The sequence below is a fragment of the Thamnophis elegans genome, chromosome 2 (genome assembly GCF_009769535.1).
Source record: "Thamnophis elegans isolate rThaEle1 chromosome 2, rThaEle1.pri, whole genome shotgun sequence".
Taxonomy (NCBI): Eukaryota; Metazoa; Chordata; class Lepidosauria; order Squamata; family Colubridae; genus Thamnophis; species Thamnophis elegans.
The window spans coordinates 174291633-174313566 of record NC_045542.1 but is presented as its reverse complement, the minus strand read 5'-3'; the positions used below and the strand labels follow the sequence as shown (position 1 = coordinate 174313566).

General features: G+C 39.4%; 1 protein-coding gene across 1 annotated transcript; it reads right to left on the bottom strand.

Moving 5' to 3' along the window:
- Positions 1-1422: 1422 nt before the first annotated feature.
- On the bottom strand, positions 1423-12717 carry LOC116502616 (vomeronasal type-2 receptor 26-like). The gene is made up of 4 exons (XM_032208486.1): positions 12451-12717; positions 8853-9044; positions 6979-7105; positions 1423-2336 (listed from the first exon to the last, which is right to left on the bottom strand). Exons 1-4 carry the CDS (start codon positions 12715-12717, stop codon positions 1423-1425), a joined length of 1500 nt encoding a protein of 499 aa, XP_032064377.1.
- Between the last annotated feature and the right edge of the window lie 9217 nt (positions 12718-21934).

The following is a 21934-nucleotide window of genomic DNA, read 5'->3' as shown; positions in this document are numbered from 1 at the left end:
ATCAGGTAATTCACTCCGCTGGGGTTTTCTCACGTGCCCCTGGTGCTCATAACTTCTCCATTCTCCTTCATCGCCCCCTCTTCTCTCCCCAAAGTACCTTTGGCTCCAATAGTCAGGGAACTCACTCGCCTGGGGTTTCCTCACGGCACCCGGCTCCAGCGAAGTTTGTCGGGGTGGTCTTTGGGTGAGGCCAGCATTCCAACTTGTCTCTATCTCTTTTTGTCCCACCGAAGTTGACCATCGGGGTGGGGGGGAAGGTTCAGGTTGGCTGGAAATTTGCAGTTGAAATAAATCTTCGTGCAAGGGTCGGTCAGGCGGGCTGGGCTCGTGTAAAGAAAGGTCGGGAGGTCCTAGTTCACTGGAATCCGCTCCTCCAACGGGGCCCTCCTCCTCTCTGATCGGAGAAGACATTATTTCCCTTCTCGGAAGACGTAAACCTCCTGGAAAGGGTTATTAATGAGACTTTGCTTCTTGTCAGGCCCACTCCATTCCATAATTAGGAAAGAACACTAAAAGACTCCATGGGTTGGAAATCAAAGTACTTTTACTAATTATAAATGGTAAGCGAGCAGTAGCAAAGCAAAGTCTGATTAATATGGCGCGAAAGCAATTGATATATAGGATAGCCCGTTCCCCCCCCTTAGGATCAAAGCTGCAGTCCAATCATAAGTCCTTCAAATGTCAGGTGTGAGATAACTTCAAAAAGACAGGCCAACGATGGAATGTGTAGGCCGTTGATGCAGGCGGGAAACACATACGCATGCGCAGTCCCAACGACTGGTACATCCTAGAACATTCCTCCAGCACGTTAATTAACCCCTCCCAAATACATGCCCCCCCCTTCCCGTTTCATGGCAGATGAAGCAACAGCAAGGCAGAAGCTGACAGTGTATGTGTCAGAAAAAGAGAGAGAGAGAGAAAGGATGGAGGGAGAAAGAGAGAGAGAGAGAGAGATGGTGTTGTAAGAAATTTAAGGACTCTAGTTTCTATTAATTCTTTTTCTACAGCATCATTGTTGCTTCAAATCAAAGTTTACATTGAAACAATTTTGGACAGAAATGTAAACGTTAAAATGTAGATGTGATATAAATTGTTTTACTAAAGTATATAATCCCTTTATGTAACTAACCTGAACATTAAAGAATGTGTTCGGGTTATAGGTTATCTGTTAAGTCTGTTATCTATTTTTGTGAAGAAATTGAAGGACTGTGTTTCTCTAAAACTTATACTTAAAAAAAGTTTAAGGATTGAACTAATTCCTGGTTGATGAAAATGGATATTATTTAGGACTTTTTATTAGTTTTTTCTTCACTTTTTTCTGTTATAGCTGGCTCATAGTGTATATTTGGATATTCATATTTTTATTTCTTTCAGTTTTAAATAACCTTAATTATCATACAGATGAAAGGGAGGATACAAACCTTATAATAACTGGTTGCCGACTTTTATGATTAGATGTTCCTTAGTGTTTAGATCTGGTCTCAGGAGGAGGATGTAGCACTTGGGGAAGAAGATGCAGCCCAGCAGTCCAGCACTGGAAGTCAAGATGGAGAAGATCTGCACAATCACCATGGACTTTCCTTTGGTGCTCAGGTAGGTGGGCATGAAGGAGATCCAGACACTGCAAAAGACCAGCATGCTGAAGGTGATCAGTTTGGCTTCATTGAAGGCCCCAGGCAGGTTCCTGGCCAGGAAAGCTACTGTGAAGCATATGGCAGCTAGGAAACCCATATAGCCCAGGACAATATAAAACATGGTGACAGAACCTTCATTGCATTGAAGGATGATCACTCCTGGCTGGGAGTGGAGGTCAAAGTCAGGGAATGGGGGAGAAACTCCCAGCCAGATGGAGCAGATGATAATTTGGATAGAGGAACAAGAAAGGATGATGAAGTTGGCCAAGCTCTTCCCCAACCATCTCTTTACTCGGTTTCCTGGTTTTGTGGCCAGAAAAGCCAGCACCACTGTGATTGTCTTGGCCAACACAGAAGACACGGCTACTGAGAAGACAATGCTGAACACTGTTTGTCGGAGAAGGCAGGTGATTTTCTTTGGTTGACCAATGAAGAGTAAAGGAGACAGGAAGCAAAGCAGGAGGGATACAAGGATGATGTAGGAGAGGTCCCGGTTGTTGGCTTTGACAATGGGAGTTTCTAGGTATTTAATGAATATGATTAAAACAAAGAAGGAAACTAGAAACAAAAGTAGGGCAAAGGAGACAAGGATAATGCTCAAATGTTCTTCATAGGACAGGAAGGAGATTCTTTTGGGGATACATTGGATTCGGTTCTCGGTTGCATATTGATCATCTGGGCACTTGGTGCATTTTTCAGTATCTGAGAAAAATAGAAAGTAATATTCCTTTTATAGTCTCTCACATTTCAAGAAAGACTTGCTTAGATGACAGCTGATAGCGAGAGACAGGAAATCCCTAGTAAATGGTAAAAAGGAGCCTGTACATAAAGATACACATACACAATTTCAGTATATGTATGATTTTATAAAGAATAACAAAATAATACCCCAAAGAGTAATACCCGGCACCACAACTACCCTTCACTGTGTCCACCCACATTTTCAGCCTGCTCTGACCTCACCCTATACCCATGATGGTGAATCTCTGGCACACGTGCCAGAGGTGGCATGCAAAGCCCTCTCTGTGAGCACACACTCCATCACCCCATGGTCTCAGCGCATGTGTCCGCCCATGTCCAAGCATGTCCAAGCATGCATGTTTTTTCAGGCACATGTTTGCACATTCTCAGGCACATGTTCACACAGGTGTGCCTTGCAGTTTGGACATGTGTGTATAGACACAGTTTGGGCATTCGGTGCCTAAAAGGTTCGCCATGACTGCCCTATGCCAGTGCCTGGGGGAAGAGTCATTTCTCTGGAAGTTTAGGAGGTCTGTCAGATCTTAACAGAGAAAGGGCTGCCAAAAAAAGGCAGGCTTCCAGGGAACCACAAAGTTATAAAATTTTAGGGAATGGACCTGGAACATGCTTTTCATATTTGCTATAATGAGATGAGCAGATATCTTCAAAGTGAGGAATTCCCATCAATACCCTGGTTCTATGCCATCCAGAGCTTTGAAGATGAACTTATTTGCATTTGAGGAAAAGTTGGGTGCCTATGCAGCTCACACAACAGGGGTGTAAGATGGTAGAATGTAGGGGAACCAGAGGTAGCATTCAGAAGGTTCTGACCAGTTTTGGAGAACCGGTAGCAAAACTTTTGAGAAGTTCGGAGAACCGGTAAATACCACCTCTAACTGGCCCCGCCATGTATTCTCTGCCTCCCAAGTCCCAGTTGATTGGGAGGAAATGGAGACTTTACAGGATCCTTCCCCTGCCACGGCCAGCAAGCCACGGCAAGCAAGGTATATCACATTCATGCCCACAGAACCTGTAGTTAAAAAAATTGAATCCCACCACTGAGGGAAACCAAATAGTGCTGTGTGCCATTGCATTCTGAACCATTTGTATATGGTGTATTTCACGGTATAAAAACAAGTATCAGCAGATACACTTGCTTTGGACTTGGTACCCATGGGCTCAAATTTACTTCTTTGCAGAAATACAGGATTTGATCCCAGGTACTTCTCTCGGCATGGGATGGGGTTGACAAACTAACCTCAAAGTGATAGTAGGCTCCAGCATTTGAGGTCTTCTAGAAATCTCTTAAAATGTGTTCCTTTCAATAGGCCTGAGGATCCCCTGGGAACAAGTAGCTTGTGTGCTGATTACCCTATTTTTCAGAGTATAAGATGCACCTTTTTCCCTCAAAAAAGAGGCTGAAAATCTGGATGCGTCTTATACACTGAATAAAGAATTTTTGCCTCCTGAAACCCCACCCCCTTCACCAAAATGGCTGTGCAGAGCCTGTAGGAGGCTTTCAGAGAGGTCCTGGGGGCTGGGGAAGGCAGAAGTGAGTGAAAAATGGGCTACTTTTTGCTCAATTTTTGCCCTCCTAGCCCCCAGGAGTACTCTATAAGCCTCCTAAACACTATCCATGAAATTGGTTGCCAAAAAACGAGGCATTTTTGCTTGTTTTTGGGGGGCACCCCCCCAGGAGCACTTTACATGCCTCCTAAAGGCTATTCATGCCTCTTTTGTTTGGGAAAAAATGGACCATTTTTGGGAGGTTTGCAGAGCGTAAAAACTTTTTTTTAATAAATTAAAACATTTGAATTATGACATAATTGCAATGCAAGAGGTCTATATAACTAAACGACAGATCCAGATCTTAGAATATCCCAGATTGGGTAAACTTTACATGGCATTAGCTTATCAAAAGAAAAGAGGAATAGCATTATATGGTAAAGACATGATCCAGACTAAACTAATTTATCATGATGAGGAAGGGAGAATATTAATTGTAGAAATAATGTTAAACCCAAAAAAGGTGTCACTGGTTGTAATATATGCACCTAATGAAGGTCAGGAAAATTTTTATTATAGACTACATAGCATTATTCGAGAGATGGGAAATGAAAATGTTTGTTTAATGGGTGATTTCAATGCTATAGTCGACCAGAAATGTTACTACAAAAGTGGAAAGAAGAGAAAAGGTGCTAGGAGAATTTTGCCAAGGTCATTCTTTCAAATGGCTGAAGAACTTAATATCTATGTTGTATGATGAGAAAGATGACCAGAGGGAAAGCAATATACCTTCTACTCAAATAGACATGAATCCTGGTCAAGGTTAGATATGGTCTGGATGTCGATGGAGTTAATTTTGGAAATGAAGGAGATAGACATAGAACCCAACTTATGGGCTGACCACAACCCCATGAGGATTATATGGAAAAAACAAAAGGGCAGTTTTGGTTGGTTACTCAATAGAACAATCCTAAAGGATCAGGAATATATTAAAAGAGTTAATCAGGAATGAAGACGTTTCTTCAAAGAAAACTGGCCAGGAGACACATCCATACAAAACCTATGGGATACAACTAAGGCATTTATAAGAGCGGTCACAATATCGGCTACAGCTAGGAAGAAAAAAATTGAGAATCAAAAAATAAGAGAGTTGAAAGAAAGGTATAGAAATCTAAAGAGTGAACTTCAAAAGAAACCACAAAATAGAAGTATAAAAGGAAGTATGGAATTGATCAAATATGAATTGGCTATATTTGAAAAAACAAAATTGGCACAGTCAATAAAAAAAAGCAAAACAAAATTTCTTTGAGAATGCAAATAAACCGGGGCAGTGGCTATCCTATAGGCTGAGGAAGCAAAAGCAAGAATATTGGATCAATAAATTACAAGATGGAAAAGGTGGGATCTGCTATCAGCTAGAGGAAAAGAAAAGCTGCAGGGCCGGATGGGCTGCCAGCGGAAATATATAAAGAATTCCAGGATGCGCTTGTTCCAACGCTGTTGGAAGTTTATAATGCTGTGCTGAAAGAGGCGAAGACACCATTACTATGGACGGAGGCTAATATTGTATTATTACCTAAGGTGGACACAGACTAGATGGTTATACAAAATTACAGACCATTCTCACTGTTAAATGCAGATTACAAAATTTTTGCTCTAATAATAGCAGAACGGTTGAGAAAATTCCTTATATCATTCATCCACACAGATCAAAATGGATTCCTCCCCAGAAGAGAAATTAAAAACAATATAAGAATTATCCTGAACATTCTTGAATATTATGAAGTGCATAATGAAAAACAGGTTGCACTATTTTTTCTCGATGCCCAAAAGGCATTCGATAACGTGAACTGGGAATTTTTGCATCAACAATTGGAACACATGGAATTTGGGGATAAATTTATAAACATGATTAGAGCAATATACACAAATCAAAAAGGCAAATTAATAATTAATGGTGAATTAACGCAAAGTACAGCAATCCAGAAAGGTAGAAGACAAGGTTGTCCCCTATCCCCGCTGCTGTTTATATTAACCTTAGAAGTTTTAGCCAGGAATGTACGTAAAGAGGAACAAATAAAGGGACTAGAAATCAAAAAGGAACAATTTAAGTTACAAGCCTTTGCGGACAATCTAGAGTTTGTGTTAGAGGATCCTATTAAGTCTGGTACAAAACTTATTCAGGAATTGACAGAGTATGGGAAAATAGCGGGTTTAAAAATAAATATGACTAAGACTAAAATGTTGGTTAAAAATATGACCGCAAAAGAGGAGTTAACGAAAAAATTGGGTATCCAAACTGTCAAAAAAGTCAAATATCTTGGTATACATTTATCTGAGAGGTGTGTGACCATCAAAGAAGATAACTATACTAATTTGATCAATAAAACTAAGAAAGACTTAGAAAGGTGGAAAAAATCTACAACTGTCCCTGATGGGTAGGATCGCAGTCATAAAAATGAACGTATTACCAAAATTCCTTTTCCTATTTCAGAATATTCCCATCAAATTAGAAAAAGGTTTTTTTTAAGATTTGAATCAACTGGTTTCAAAATTTATTTGGCAGGGAAGAAAACCAAGAATAAAACTCAAGGCTATGCAAGACACTAAGGAAAAAGGAGGATTTAGCATACCAGATTGGGATTATTGAAATGAGCTACAAATAATATTTGTGTTTAACTCTTAAACTATAACATAGACATTTAGAGCACTGGAGAAAGAAGATAAAGATTTATTCCTAATATTGGAGAGGGAGGGAGAGAGAAAGAGAGATGCCCTTAAGAAAAATTTGATATGCGGGAGGGAGATCTATTGACCTGAAACCATACCTCATAATTTAAAAAAGTTCAATTGTTTCCAAGAAAGGACAACATGGAAGGACACTTCCAAACTGACAAGAAGAAGAGAGATTCATACTGGCAGATGCACCATGTCTTTCTATCTATGTCTACCTTATCCTTCCAAATCTTTTTCTTATTCAGCCCATAATGAAAGAAATTGGGTAACTTGAAAATAAACAAGAATAAAATAACCAAGCTTAGCTGTGCTTCCAAGTGATCTGGATGAATCTAATGTTCTTTCTGGGGGTGTCACCCACCTTCCTGAGTGGAGATGGTCCCCTCTGGACAAGGAACACAGTCATAGCAGCAAACTGGCTCTCCTTCCCGAGTCTGTTTGAAAAATCCAGGATGACAGTTTTCTACACATTTGGACTGAGGCAGAGGCTAAGCAGAAAAACAATAAATGCCAAAGCATTCAGGAAAAATGGTGCCCAAAAGTAATGTTAGTGAAGTAGCCCACAGGATTCCCTTTTGATAAATATGAAATCTCTAACAAGTTCCCAAACTTGTTAACAGCCGTGTCCCCCAAGGCAGAGTTCTGGGACCCAAACTCCTGCTTTACATCAACAACCTATGTGATCATATTAAAAGCAGCTGTGTCCTCTTCACTGATGATGAAAAATGATTTAACACCATCGACAATGCAGCTGCCCTTCAAAGCGATCTTGACTATGTGTCAGAATGGTCGCAACTAACAAATGCTCTGTTCTACAAATTGGCAACAAAAATCAGAACACCAAATACAAGTTGGGAGGAAACAAGCTCATAGACGACCCTCACTCTGTCAAGGACCTAGGAGTACTCATCTCAAATTATCTTAGCCCCAGAGCTCACCGTAATAGCAGTGCCAAAAAAATCAAGAATTGTTAACCTGAATTTGCAAAGCTTCTTCTCCAGTAACCTTGTATTACTAACTGGGGCATACAAAACCTTTGCCAGACCAATTCTCAAATACAGCTCATTTGCCTGGAATCCACACTGTATATCAGACATTAATACAATTGAGTGGGTCCAGAGGTATTTCACGAGAAGAGTCCTCCACTCCTCTACTCACAATAGAATCCCGTATGCCACCAGGCTTGAAATTGTAAGCTTGGACAATCTGGAACTGTGTCGCCTACCTGTCAATGACTACTTCAGCTTCAACCTCAATAATACACAGGCAAACAATCGATACAAACTCAAGGTAAACCACTCCAAACTCAATTGCAGAAAATATGACTTCAGCAACAGAGTGGTCAATGCCTTGAATGTTCTACATTACTCCATTGTTACATCGTCAAACCCTCACCGCTTCAACCTTAAACTGTCTACCATGGACCTCACCCCATTCCTAAGAGATCCATAAAGGGGGTGTGCAAAATAACACCAGTGTGCCTACCATCCCTGCCTACTATCCCCATTTATTTGCATTCATTTCCTTTGTTCATGTCCAACTTCATATTTATACCTGCTATCTTGTACATGTTTGGCAAACTAAGAAATTAAAATAAATAAATGGGATTGCAGGAGATACAACTACTAACAGATTTTTCATTTATTTCCTCCATTTTGCTTCTGGAATATCTCATTGCAATACAAGAGTTTCTACTTAATACATTGTAGAAGGATAGGATAGAATGGGATGGGAGGGGATGGGATGGGATGGAATGGAATGGAATGGAATAGAATTCTTTATTGTCCAAGTGTGATTGGACACAAGGAATTTGTCTTTGGTGCATATACTCTCAGAGAAAAATATTTACGCATTAAGTGACAACCAGTGGATTCTTCCTCATGGCGATATTAACATGAATTCCTCCATTCTTCATATATCCATGATTTTAAACTTTGATGATGATTGCTCTATTCTAATAAAGATATTGAACTCTTGACATTAGGATATTCAAGAATAATCACCCCAAATCTCATTTTAGTCACAGCTGAATCAGCTTAAAGCATTGTTCCATATTATAACATCTGAAAGACACCTTTCACTAAAATCCTCCCACGCATCCCAAGCCGTCTAAGAAAAAAATAAGTGTTCTCCTCTCCACATTCAAATTATCCTTCTTGGTGATTAGGCTTTGCCCATTTGAAATGAATCCTAAGGCTTTGGAAAACATAGAAAAGACCCCAATATTTTGCTCACCTTATTCAACGATTTTAGCTGTGAAAGAAAATCTTGCTTGATAAAAAGTCTCTGTCTTTCAAAATTCCCTGGCATTTTTATGATGTAATTATTCTTTGGGAGAACCACCAAGTTCCAGATGTTCACATCTGCTACCAGATCTCCATTTTGGTCCAAGTACATTTTCATCTCAGAAAGATTGCAAAATTTATTCTTCTGCAAAAAGGGATGAAACTAGAATGGAAAAATCCAGGAATTTAAATGGTACTTTAATTTTTATCCCATATGGTCTTTTCACATTTGAATCTATCTAATACAGTTGTCTAACTTAGAAATGTTCTTGTTGAGGGAACAAATGTTGCCACTATTTTAAAGGGGAAAAGATTCAAAAAATTGTTCATCTTATATTGACTAAATAAACAGTATATTGACAAATATAACCTGTCAGTTATATTAAACATTCTAGAGCTGATCACAAATAAATTGAATAAATAAACTCTTCTTAAGAAACTTCTTAAACTCCTTGAAAGTAACAGTGTGATAACCAGAAAGCAAAGTAATAAAGATTCAACAATTTTGTTGAATCATATATTGACAAAATAAATAATTGACACAATTTGTCAGTTATAGGGAGCATTCAAGAACAGGTCAAAAATACAAAGAAAAAAGATTATTCATTCTTTCAAAATTTGTCAGGAAGTTGCTAGGTTAATATTCTGCCATGCAGACCACGTGGGGAATATTACCAGGTGAGCTACAGTAGTGGCCAAAATTGTGGAAACCTTTTGGGAAAAGTGTATTTTTGAGGTTTGATTGGTAATAAGACAACCTTTTTTGGAGTAGTATCAATTATATATCAATGGAAAGATTTATTTAATCAAGAATGCAATGCAACAAAGTTTAATTATCTGTATTTTATGAAAGGTTATAGCCAAATATAGCCAGCAAAAACCCAATTAATAGAAGTAATAATTAAATCTTGGTTTCATATTATAACAGCTGAAGAACTAACAGACTTGGTTCACTCCATGGAAAGACGTTGTAAGGCTGTACTTCATGCTAAAGATTACCCAACTGAGGATTAACTGACATGGTAATAATTTTTGTATATCTCATTTTTTATATTTGTATATCTCATTTTTTCTATGGTGATAATTTTTGTATATCTCATTTTAGGAGCTGCTCTTAGCTTTGAGTTAAAGAAGGAGAAGAGCCATGTTTGTCTACAGGAAAATCAGAAAGCATCTGGGAGCACTTTTCAAACTAACACAAACTCACAGTTGGAAAATGGAGGAGACAACACTCTTCCAATATCTCTCATAGCTTCCAGTCTTGAGAACATTATGACTCAAGAGATCAGATTGGTCAAACTTGTTGGGAGTCTTGTAGTTGAAGGAGATTGATATGGTTCCCTTTTTGGATTAAGCTGGATGGATTCTAGTTGGAACCCCTTACCTGCCATGGCTGAAGCCTTGGAGCCCCCAAAGCCTCTTCACTCTCTTTTCTTCTTCTCCTGGATATGGAGTAATATGCTGCATTTAAAGCATAAGCCAGAGTCCTAACAACAGTGTAAGCACGGGGATCAACTCCAAATTTGTAACTGTTCCTTTCGTCTTTAGTCTCCATTGGTGCTTTCTGGGTGCATCTTTTTCGGCCTTTGACAGAAAAGACATGCTTTGAAAAAGAACAGTGAAAACATTTATGTAGGGGTGCCACCACAATAGGTGATTGGTAAGTCTTCTCATAACCTCTTTCCTGGATCTGAAAGTTCCAAATACTATGGACATATTGGTAAACTCTGTGACTTTTCACTGGTAATTCTCCAAAGAGCGTGGTGATCCAGACTTTCCCTTCAGTGGGTCTTTGCAAATCTCCAAGTATGAAATGGACAGCAGAAATTCCATCAATCATGGTATTATAGTCTGTAAAGAAAACAAAGACATTGACTTGCTTCCACTTAGAGATGGCATCCTTCAAGGGTGCTATGTGTATAGTCACTGAGAATTGTTGTGATACAACAACACAAATTCCATTCTTAACCAGCACAGGAGTAAAAGTCTTCATGAAATTCTCTCCCCTCTCTGTGTCTGAAGCAAAGAGACCAATCAAAGTCCATCTGAAATGGAGAAGCAGTTGGACAATTGCTGGGTACTGGACTTCACTTTTGGGGGCCATTCGGTAGAAGAAGGGAAAATGACTTTTATCACTCAGAGCCTCTGAAACAAATCTACAAGTGATCTGAAAGAGCAATGAAGAATGCTGTATTATATTTAGGGTCAGACGAAATCCAGAATATTACCTTTTAATGAATCCAACTTAATTCTCGTGACAAGATATTATTTACTGTTGATTAGTCCTTAGCCCATATCAAGATACAGAATATAAAATAGAACAACATAATAAGATTGTATATAAAGTGGAATAAAAGACACAGATTAAGAAAAAGAATGAATCAAATACAACCCTATTCCCTCTGATGGACTAAGTTAAGCCTTCCAGATTTAACCATTATGTCCAGTTGTTAAAATCTTGTTCCAGTAAATACCATGCTAAGATGTTTAAATATTTCTGTTTTTCAATACTTGGCAATTTGGAAGGTCCATTTGTAATGATGTATTCATTTCAATGGGCCAGCTTACTGCTGACAGCTGTATCTTTCTCTGTTTTATTTGAATGGATTTTTTTGGAACACTATTATACTTTTTTCTCTATTCACAGAAGGTAGCAATAGCACTTGGACTTGTATACAACTTTACACTGCTTTACAGCCCTCTCTAAGCAGTTTACAGAGTAGGATATTTTCCCCAACAATTTGAATTCTCATTTTACCGACTTCGAAAAGATGGAAGGATGAGTCAATCTTGAGCCTGGTGAGATTTGAACTGGCAAACTCCTGTAAGCCAGCAGTCAGCAGAAGTAGCCTGCAGTACTGCACTCAAATCACTGTGCCATCTCGGCTCAATAGGAAATTCTAACTATGGACTCTCTTTGAAGCTTTTATGATCATGAACAGATTAGGGTAAAAGTACTTAATGTGTTAACTAATGTGTTAAAAATGTAACATTTTAAGTAAAATTGTCAATTACTGCTAACAGTAGTAATGACTCCATAAGACATATTGTATATGTTCTATCAAGAGTAGGTAAGATAATACTTTGGAATTATTATTTTTATGAATCTGGAATTTGTTCATCATTGCCTCAGGTCATGTACAAAATATTAGCTTCCATCACTGCTACATCTTTTGTACAGAAGATCTTTCATTGGACACAGAGACTCTGTTCACCATAAGAAGTGAGAAGCAGAAGCCTCCAAAGCAATGGATAGGGTCCCATGGCAGGATAGGGCAGCTGTGATCTTTGCCACCTCCCCACTCTGGATAAAAATTTCTAGCCAGATCATTGGTTATTATATTTGGTTATTATATTTCTACCGAATGTTACAGGGCAGCATACAGTAGAAATACAATAACCAAATATAGACAAATAGCCATGATGATGGCCCTGGTAAGAAGCAGTTCTTGAATTCAATAGAGAAGGCATGGCTAGAGCTATTGCTCACCCCCACCCCACCCCAACCCTCCACTCACTTTACTAGTTAGAAATACAGAAACACAAACCTGCGGGACTTTGTAGGTGCCTACTAATGTTGATATCTGTGTGGAAAGTTCCCTGAGAGCCCCATCAATAATAACCAGAAGATTGTCCTTTCTTCCACAGCTGTAGTTGGGAACATTGACTTCTCCAGTAGAGAGTGTATCCATCAAGGCATCAGAAGTACGAAGGGTGCTCAAATAGTTGTCATAGACATTGTAGCCAAGTGTGAGATTATGTAGGAGCCAGGTATTCTTGTTGACCAGTTGAATGGCGAAAACGAAGGGAAGCATCTTTGCCAGATTAATATGTCTAGTACTGTACAAATGTTTCATGTTATCACCACCAGAAACAGCACGAAAAAAATATTTTATTTGTTCTAAATCTAAATCTAAAAAAATAACATTGATGAATAAGTGAATCATCAAAGCAATTCAAAAATTAAGTCATCCTTATTCCTATAAGGAGCAGGCATTTAATATGGGATGGCAGAGGCAGCTACTCCTCTTTCAAATTAAAAAAAACATTATTCAAGGAGTGGAAGAGGAGAAGATCCTCTGGTTGTTCTCTCTCCATTTCTTAGGTTCTTTTTTCAATTTTCTTCGGCCCCATCCCTGCTTTTGAATCCCATACAAGGTACAGTAAAAGAGAAGAGCAATACAAATCAAAATGACCCAGGATCAGATATATAACCTTACAATTTAGGAATAAGTGAAATAAAAAGATGGGAGGAAGAGTGTTAGAAATGCAAACAGAGAAGAAGCAAGTCCATCACTGTGAATGACTTACGGAGGAGATGAAATGTAACGAGCCCCATTGAACAGTAATACCTCAGGAGAAGGTTTTGCTACCGTTTCAATCACACTAATGATGTGGTCTCCTGCCCCATAATAGTTCCAAGGGTTTCCTTTGTCCTGCTTCTTCAAAGTCAGGGGACATTTCTTTCTGAGACCTCCACAGTTTTTGTGCATCAGAACCACCAACAGCACGGGAAGCAGAAGCCTGAGGTCCATTTCTCCTTGGCCTGAATCAGCCACTTCTCTATTTCTAAACCTCAAGAAGTTAGAAGAATTCAAAGCATTCTCACAAGATGGAAATGCCAGTGGCTTTCCTGGTTTAGACAGAGACAAACTGAGCTTCACAAGAAAAGGAGAGAAAGGTACATTCAAGTGCACATCCTCTGCCTGTCCTAAATCTTGTGAAAACACCCAACATAACTAGAAGTATTTATCCTTTTCTGGTGCAAGATTACTTGTTGCTTAGGTCTGGGTTTACATCAAAGGAAGCCACTGGAGAAGTATCAGACAAGGTCTCAAAGTACAGGATGGTGATAATTGCAGGGAGAAGCAACTTCTCTGGGGACTTTGAACTTCTTCCAGGACTCCATGTGCAGAGGGGCAGCTGGGGAACTGCATGTTACTACAAAATCACAGGAATAGCCCCAAGGGCAGAATTGTGGAGTGGTCGTGGCCCTTCCTACTGGGATATGTTAGGAAATAAATGTTAAGAATTCAACCCCAGATAAAAGAGTTCTGATATTCTTTTGGATGGCATCTTCTCCTCTATGCATTTCCTAATTAACTGAGACAACTGGATAAGGTGGCCCTCCATGCTTTGTGTTTGATACTCCCTGTAAGGACCTGCCTCTCCTCCTTTCTCAAGAAAGTATTGATTCTTAAAATGTGGTATTTCAAAAGGAACCTTTTATTGAGAAGAAGTGACAGCAGGACAGGTGAAGCAGACTCTAAATCCCCCCCCAAAAAAACTATACAGTTAGAAATAGGGCTTTAGAATCCCCTCCCTCCAGTCTGAATGTGGATTTAGCCAATCCAGATGTGTGAAGATGTTTATTGTAATGGCCGTCCTAAAAACGGGAAACTGAAACAACCCACATGGCCCTCCCTCCTTATTACATTTCAAGGAAGGTGAGAATACTGCAGGGCGAGGGGTGAAATTTGGCAGGTTCTGTAGAACTGGTAGTGGAAATTTTGAATAGTTCGGAGAACCAGCAAATATCACCTCTGGCTGCCCCCTCTGGGAATGGAGATTTTGCAATATCATTTGCCTGGAGTGGGGAGGGAATGGGGATTTTGCAATATCCTTCCCCTGGGAGGGAATGGAGGTTTTACAGTATCCTTACCCTGGGAGTGTGGAGGGAATGGAGAGTTTACAGTATCCTTCCCCTGGATTTACAATATCCTACCCCAACCCTTCTGATAAACAAGATCAGTGTCTTAGCCACTGAGTCACAGAATCCCCATTCAATGACATGGAAAAAAAGAGACGTATGACCATTTTTCACAGTTCCTTCCTTTGCAGCAACCCGTGATCAAAATGCAGATGCTTGGCAATTGGTTCATACTTATGACCATTGCTGTCCCAATTCTGGTTTCCTGCTCAAAACCAGTTCTGGTTTCCTGCACAAATGCTTTTTCAGTTAAACAATACTTTCTTCTCTCCACCCCTAGATGGTCACATTGTCCAATTGTGGGACATTCTTTTGTTATGGGAACAGTCCATCTCTTTCTCCAGTACCTGCAGTGGTGACCTTGATAGTTTCCATGGTCTCTTTCACTTTATTCCCGTTGCCCCTGAAGTTTTAAAGGGTCTGAGGGAATGGCTACTTGGTTATTTCTTCTTTTCCTTTTCCTTTGGCTAATTACAAATGGGCAGGAATGTCTGAGATGTGTGTGAGCTACTTGAATCATTAGGCAGGCTGGCAGGCAGGCAGGCATGCAGGCAGGCAGGCAGGCAGCCTTGACTATTCAGATAGTTTGCAGAACTCCACAAAAAGGTAACAAATGGTTCTCCTGAACCAGTGCAAACCAAATGAACCCTACCACTGCCCTCTGCCAGTCCAGACAAATGGATGTCCAAAAGTAAGGAAGCAATCCTTGATCCCTGCCTAATGTTAAGAATGTTTGGGATTTTCTTTTCTATTAGATCTCCATGTCTCATTCCTAAATTGGAGCTGATTTTAAAATTGCTTGTCCTGAAGTGAAATTATATTTACCATCTGTTTAGCAATATAAATTCTTGGAGGATAGCTGACTAAGGGAAAAGAAAGTGATGTCCTGTGGACTGCATACTTTGATAAAAAGGAAGACAGGGAGAGGATAGAAATGTTTGTGTTTCTTTTTCTTGACAGCTCCTGTGTTGCCTTTCCATATTGATATAAAACAATGAGATCCGTTAGATTTCTGAAGTTTCTCAGTTTGGGAGTTCACCCCCTCACACAGCAGCACTCAGATTTTGAAAATGGCTTGTGGATTTCGAAGCCAGCGTTATAACCCTGTGAGCCCCCAGACTTCTCCAACAGTTTTTAAAGAAACAAAAATTAATTATTAATTCATTTGTTTTATTGTTTGATAATTATCTTGGATTTTTGTTGGATTACTCTTACACTTTTCATATTTTAATTCCTTTGGTTTTAAATAACATAAATTGTCAAACAGAAAGGAAGCATACAAACCAATAATAATTGAAACCTATAATTAATGACTCTAAGAGCAATTTCACTATCAGTTCCCTATTTTTATCTTTAAATGTTCCTTAGTGTTTAGATCTGGCCTCAGGATGATAATGTAACACTTGGGGAAGAAGATGCAGACCAGCAGACCAGCACCAGAGACAAAGATGGAGAAGACCTGCACAGCCACCATAGACTTTCCTTTGGTGCTCAAATAGGTGGGCAGGAAAGAGACCCAGACACTGCAGAAGACTAGCATGCTGAAGGTGATCAGCTTGGCTTCGTTGAAGGCCCCAGGCAGGTTCCTGGCCAGAAAAGCCACCATGAAGCAAATGGCAGCTAGGAAACCCATGTAGCTGAGCGTGATGTAGAACATGGCAACAGAGCCTTCATTACATTGAAGGATGATCTCCCCAGGCTGGGAGTGTAGGTCAGAGTCAGGAAATGGGGGAGAAACTCCCAGCCACATGGCACAAATGAAAATTTGGATACCAGAACAAGAAAGGATGATGGAGTTGGCCAAGCTCTTCCCCAACCATCTCTTTACTCTGTTTCCTGGTTTTGTGGCCAGGAAGGCCAGCACCACTGTGATTGTTTTGGCCAACACAGAAGACACAGCTACTGAGAAGACAATGCTGAACATTGTTTGTCGGAGAAGACAGGTGGCTTTCCTTGGTCGTCCAATGAAGAGAAAAGAGGAGAAGAAGCAAAGCAAGAGAGAGACCAGGAGGATATAGGAGAGGTCCCTGTTGTTGGCTTTGACGATGGGGCTTTCCTGATATTTAAGGAATATGATTAAAACAAATCCTGTAGTTAGAAAAAAGAATATGCCAAAGGAGATCAGGATGATGCCCAGATGTTCCTCATAAGACAGAAAGATTCTTCTTTTGGGAACACATTGGACTCGGTTCTTAGTTGGATATTGATCATCTGGGCACTTGGTGCATTTTTCAGTATCTGATAAAAAGAAAGGAATATTTCTTTTTATACTTCTTTTTACATTTCAAGAGCTTCTTTGGATGACATGATACCAACAGAGAGGAGAGCCATAGCAAGTAGTAAAAATATACCCCATTTGCCTGGTTGCCCATCTTAAACCAATCTTTGGGAAGCCTAAAGCAGTAGAAAACCTCCATCCCCCTTGACATATACAACAATGAAAGCAACAAGAAAAAAATAAAACTTAAATGGCTGGCACCACAACCACCCTTCATTGAGTCAATCCACTACATTCTCATCCTCCAATGACCTCACCTCATCCCAATGCCTGGGAAAAGAGCCAGTTCTCAAGAAAGTTAAAAGAATGGGGGTGTTCAATTTCAAGGGGAAGGGGTTTTCCATTGCATAGGGACTATAACAGAAAAGGCAGGTGTCAGGCCTGCAAGCCATCGTGTGGTATGTAGCCATAACAAAATTCTTTCTAGAAAGCCAAGGCCATCCTTTGTCTCTGCACCTCTGCACCTGACCAGAACTGGATGGGTGGAAGCTGCCAGCATGGCATTGGAAGATTGGACCATGTGATGGACTTATGGGTGTAGGGGCAAGATCTTGAACTTTCAACTAGGTGGGAAAACTGGGAAGCCTTTGGTTTCAGGTTTTCCCAGATGTGCCAACATAGATGTCTTAATAAATTGAAACTTTGAGGAATCCTTTGCCTAGGACTCTGATTTAATTTTGAGTGCTATTTGGAACCATGACAACAGGCTTGCAAGGACTGACAAGGTAACAAATATCTATGAATGGACCTGGAGCGTGCCTATTATACTTGGTGGGAAAAATCTCCTCAGGTACAGGAAGTCCCACAGATAACTTGGTTCTGTGCCATGTAGTGTATTTAATCCTTTAAAGTGAATTGAATTATACTTGGAAACTAATAGCCCGTGTAGCTCCATTATGAAAGATCTCTAGGCTGATCTCTAGGCTGTGATCTCTAGGCTGGAATACTGTAATGTGCTCTACATGGGGCTGCCCTTGAAGAGCATCCGAAGACTTCAGCTAGTCCAGAATGCGGCCGCGCGAGTGATCGTGGGCGCACCACGGTTCGCCCACATAACACCGATCCTCCGTGAGCTGCACTGGCTACCTGTTGGTCTCCGGGTGCACTTCAAGGTCCTACTCACCACCTATAAAGCGCTCCATGGTAGTGGATCTGGCTATTTGAGAGACCGCCTTCTGCCAATTACCTCCCTGCGTCCCATCAGATCGCATAGAGCTGGCCTCCTCCGTATTCCATCCGCCAGTCAGTGCCGACTGGCGACTACTCGGAGGAGAGCCTTCTCTGTTGCGGCTCTGACACTATGGAACAATCTCCCCGTGGAGATTCGTACCCTCACCACCGTCCAGGCCTTCCGCACAGCCCTCAAGAACTGGCTAACCCGTCAGGCCTGGGGATAATCTTATTTCGCCCCTCCCGAATGCTGAGTGAATGTTGAGTTTTATTGTCTAATTTACTTTGTGCACATTTCTTTTTTCGTATTGTCCTACACTCCCCTTCCTTTTTGATTGTAAGCCGCCCTGAGTCCCCTCAGGGAAAAGGGCGGCCTATAAATAAATAAAACAAACAAACAAACAATGAAAGAAATTGAGCATACTGATAATAAAGAACAACAGCAAAATAGTCAAGCTTAACCTCTAATAAGTGTCCATATAGTTTTTAAATTACTTTTTCATCAGTACCGGTCAAAATTTTATCTAGCTGAGTCATTTTATCATAAAAACCTTCCTTTTTACGATCTTTCTCATATCTAGATCATATTTGCACAGTTCATCTTCATTCCTTCCTGTTCCAACTCTTTATTTAAGTTCACCCGCTGCATTCAATATTTCACCATATCTAAACTCTTTGTTCTTTTTGTATATTATTGAATATGAAAAAGCTTCAATGTTTGATAGCCAGAGTGGAACTTTTAGATAGTATTGTCTTTTAATCTTCTCCCAATTTAGTAGCAAAGCCTCCCTTAGGTAATGTCTTCTAAAATACCCCTGTGATTTGATTCCCTTGTACCATAAAAAGGCATGCCATCCCAGCAATAGATCATGTCCTTCAACAGTCAATAATCTAGTGTTCCTTAATGTTATCCATTTTTTAACCCACATCAAACTTGCTGCCTGGTAATATAATTCCCAATTGGGAAGGCCCAGTCCACCTCTTGTTCTTGCATCTTGTAACAGTTTAAGTTTTATTCTTGCTTTTTCCCCCCTGCCATATGTACTTCAACCCTATTTTATTTAAGTCGTCAAAGTATTCCTTCCCTACTCTAATTGGAATTGTCTGGAATAGATATAAGATTCTAGGTAAGATGTTCATTTTAATTGTAGATATTCTCCCTATCATCGATAGTTGTAAATTTTCCCATTTCTTCAGGTCCATCGCAACCTGTTGTTTAAGCTTATAGTAATTGTTCTCTTTAAGAGCACTACATCTTGCTGTTATGTATATCCCTAAGTATTTGACCTTATTCGTAACTAGCATCTCCAAGGTTCCCGCCAGTTCTTCCTTTTATCAGGTTGGTATATTCTTTGTCAAGATCTTCGTTTTATTTATTTTCAGTCCTGCTACTTTTCCATATTCCTCTATTTTTTCTATCAGCCTAGGTGCTGTTTCTAATGGATCCTCTAGGATGAAAAACAAATCATCTGCAAATGCTTGTAGCTTATATTCTTCCTTTTTGATTCTCATTCCTTTAATTTCTTTTTCTTTTGTGATGTTTCTATTTAAGACTTCTAATGTTAAGACAAAAAGGAAAGGTGATAATGGGCAGCCTTGTCTCATCCCTTTCTTTATTTCAATGGACTCTGTCAGGTCTCCATTAATCATTATCTTAGCTGTTTGTTTATGATATAGGGGGGAAGGCTTGGGGAAAATGAAAGTATACGTTGTATTTGCTCGAGATGCTGCTTCAAGGTCATCCAGCTGGAAGAAGGAAGGAGCTGCATACCAGCCTATGCTTAGACCAATCTTTATGAAACTATCTTGCCTGAACTTGATTGGTTATGCTGGGGTAGAGAAGGTGAGATAGATAAGGAAGGGAAATGTAGAATTTAGGGATTTTGGCATGCAATGCTCAGTTCTGGCTTTGCATTACTGCAATATACTTTATATATTTAAACTTAAATATAGTTTAAGTTGTGGCAGGTCTGACACATTGATCCAAATGCTCTGGACGAATCCAGTTTCACCCACCTTCCTGAGTGGAGATGGTCCCCTCTGGACAAGGAACACAGTCGTAGCAGCAAACTGGCTCTCCTTCTCGTGCTCGCTTCACAAATCCAGGATGACATTTTTCCACACATTTGGACTCAGGCAGAGACTAAACGGAAAAATAAGGAGTGCTGATGAAAACAACTTAGGACTAACATCCATGGAAAATGGAGTTCAGTGTGAACATTAGTTAAGTAATGTCTCAACTTCACATAAATAAAACATCTTGAACTAATTCAAAACAGTTTTAAGAAATACAACTACTGGTAGATTCTTTAATTAGTTCCTCCTTTTGCTTGTGGCACATTACATTGCAATAAAGGATTTTTCTATTTAATAAAATCTGGAGGGAAGGAATTGACTTAAGCATTAAGTGACAAACAGGGGCTTTCTCCTCATGGCTATATTAAAATGGATTCTTCCATTCTTCATCTAGCCATGATTTTAAAATCATATGATCTATTCATATTCATCCTAGACATAATAGAATATTACGAGACGCATCCAGAAAAACAAATGGTACTGGTTTTCCTTGATGCACAAAAAGCATTCGACAACTTTGGAAATTTATAATAACACTATTAGACAGGATGAAATTCAGAAGAAAATTTACAAAAATGATAGAAAAACTTTATACCAGTCAGACAGCCAAAGTTCTGATGAATGGAGAACTAATAGAGAAGATTGAAATAAAAAAGGGAGCCCCCTCTCTCCTTTGCTGTTTATATTAACCCTGGAAATTTTATTAAATGAAATTAGGGAGGACCAGGGAATAAAAGGTTTGAGACTCAAAAACGAAGAATATAAGGCCCAAGCTTATGCCGATGACTTAGTATTTGTTCTAGAAGATCCATTAGAATCCAGTCTGAAATTAATTAGAAAATTAGAAGAATATGGCAAAGTGGCAGGATTAAAAATCAATAAAGGCAAAACAAAAATGATAACCAAGAATATGACAAAAAGGCAAGAAGAGGAACTGGAATCAGCAACTAGAATGCAAATAACTAAGAAAGTGAAATACTTGGGGATCTGGGTGTCTGCAAAATGTTTCACAATTAAGGATGATAATCATAATAAACTAGTGACACAAATAAAGAAAGATTTAGAAAGCTGGAAAAATATTCAGCTATCACTAATGGGACGTATAGCCACAGTCAAAATGAATATTTTACCAAGAATCTTATTCTTGTTGCAAGCTGCACCTATTAACCTGGGTAAAACTTTCTTTCAAGAATTAAACAAAATAACTTCTAGGTTCATTTGGCAAGGATGAAAAGCGAGTATTAAAGTAAAGTCAATGCAAGATAGCAAGGAGAGGGGAGGTTTAGCATTACCAAATTGGTATTAATATTAATAATACAGTTACATTAGCTAATCTTAGATTACCATCTACCAGTCTGCACTTATTGGGATTATGGTATTTCCCATTTTTTTCATATATTTTCTCATTATCCATCATCACTTAATCTTTCTAGAATTCCATCATTTATTGATTTTTTGGTCATCCTTTTATCTCGCTCTCTCTTGCTTATATCTCTTTTAAATTTTTTTGTATCTACTAATCTTTACTAGGCTTCACTAAATTGAAATGGTCCTTTTGGAAAAAAGAAAAAAGACCAATATTTTCCCCACCTTGTTGAGCAGCTTTAACTGAGAAAGAGCATCTTGGTTGATAATAAGTCTCTGTCTTCCAAAACTCCCCAGTTGCTCTTTGATGGGATCCTCCTTAGGGAGAACCAGCCAGCTAATGATGTTCAGATCTGCAGCTACATCTCCATTTTCATCCAAGTACAGTTTCAGCAGGGAAAGATTGCATAATTCATTCTTCTCCAGAAAGGGA

Coding starts and splice junctions, on each gene's coding strand:
- LOC116502616 (XM_032208486.1), bottom strand. CDS start 12,717: ATGCTTCCCTTCGTTTTCGCCATTCAACTGGTCAACAAGAATACCTGG. Junction 9,045..12,450: donor GCACCTACAAAGTCCCGCAG/GTTTGTGTTTCT, acceptor TTTTTGCAGAAG/AATAAATTTTGCAATCTTTC. Junction 2,337..6,978: donor GACCATCTCCACTCAGGAAG/GTGGGTGACACC, acceptor TATTTTTCTCAG/ATACTGAAAAATGCACCAAG.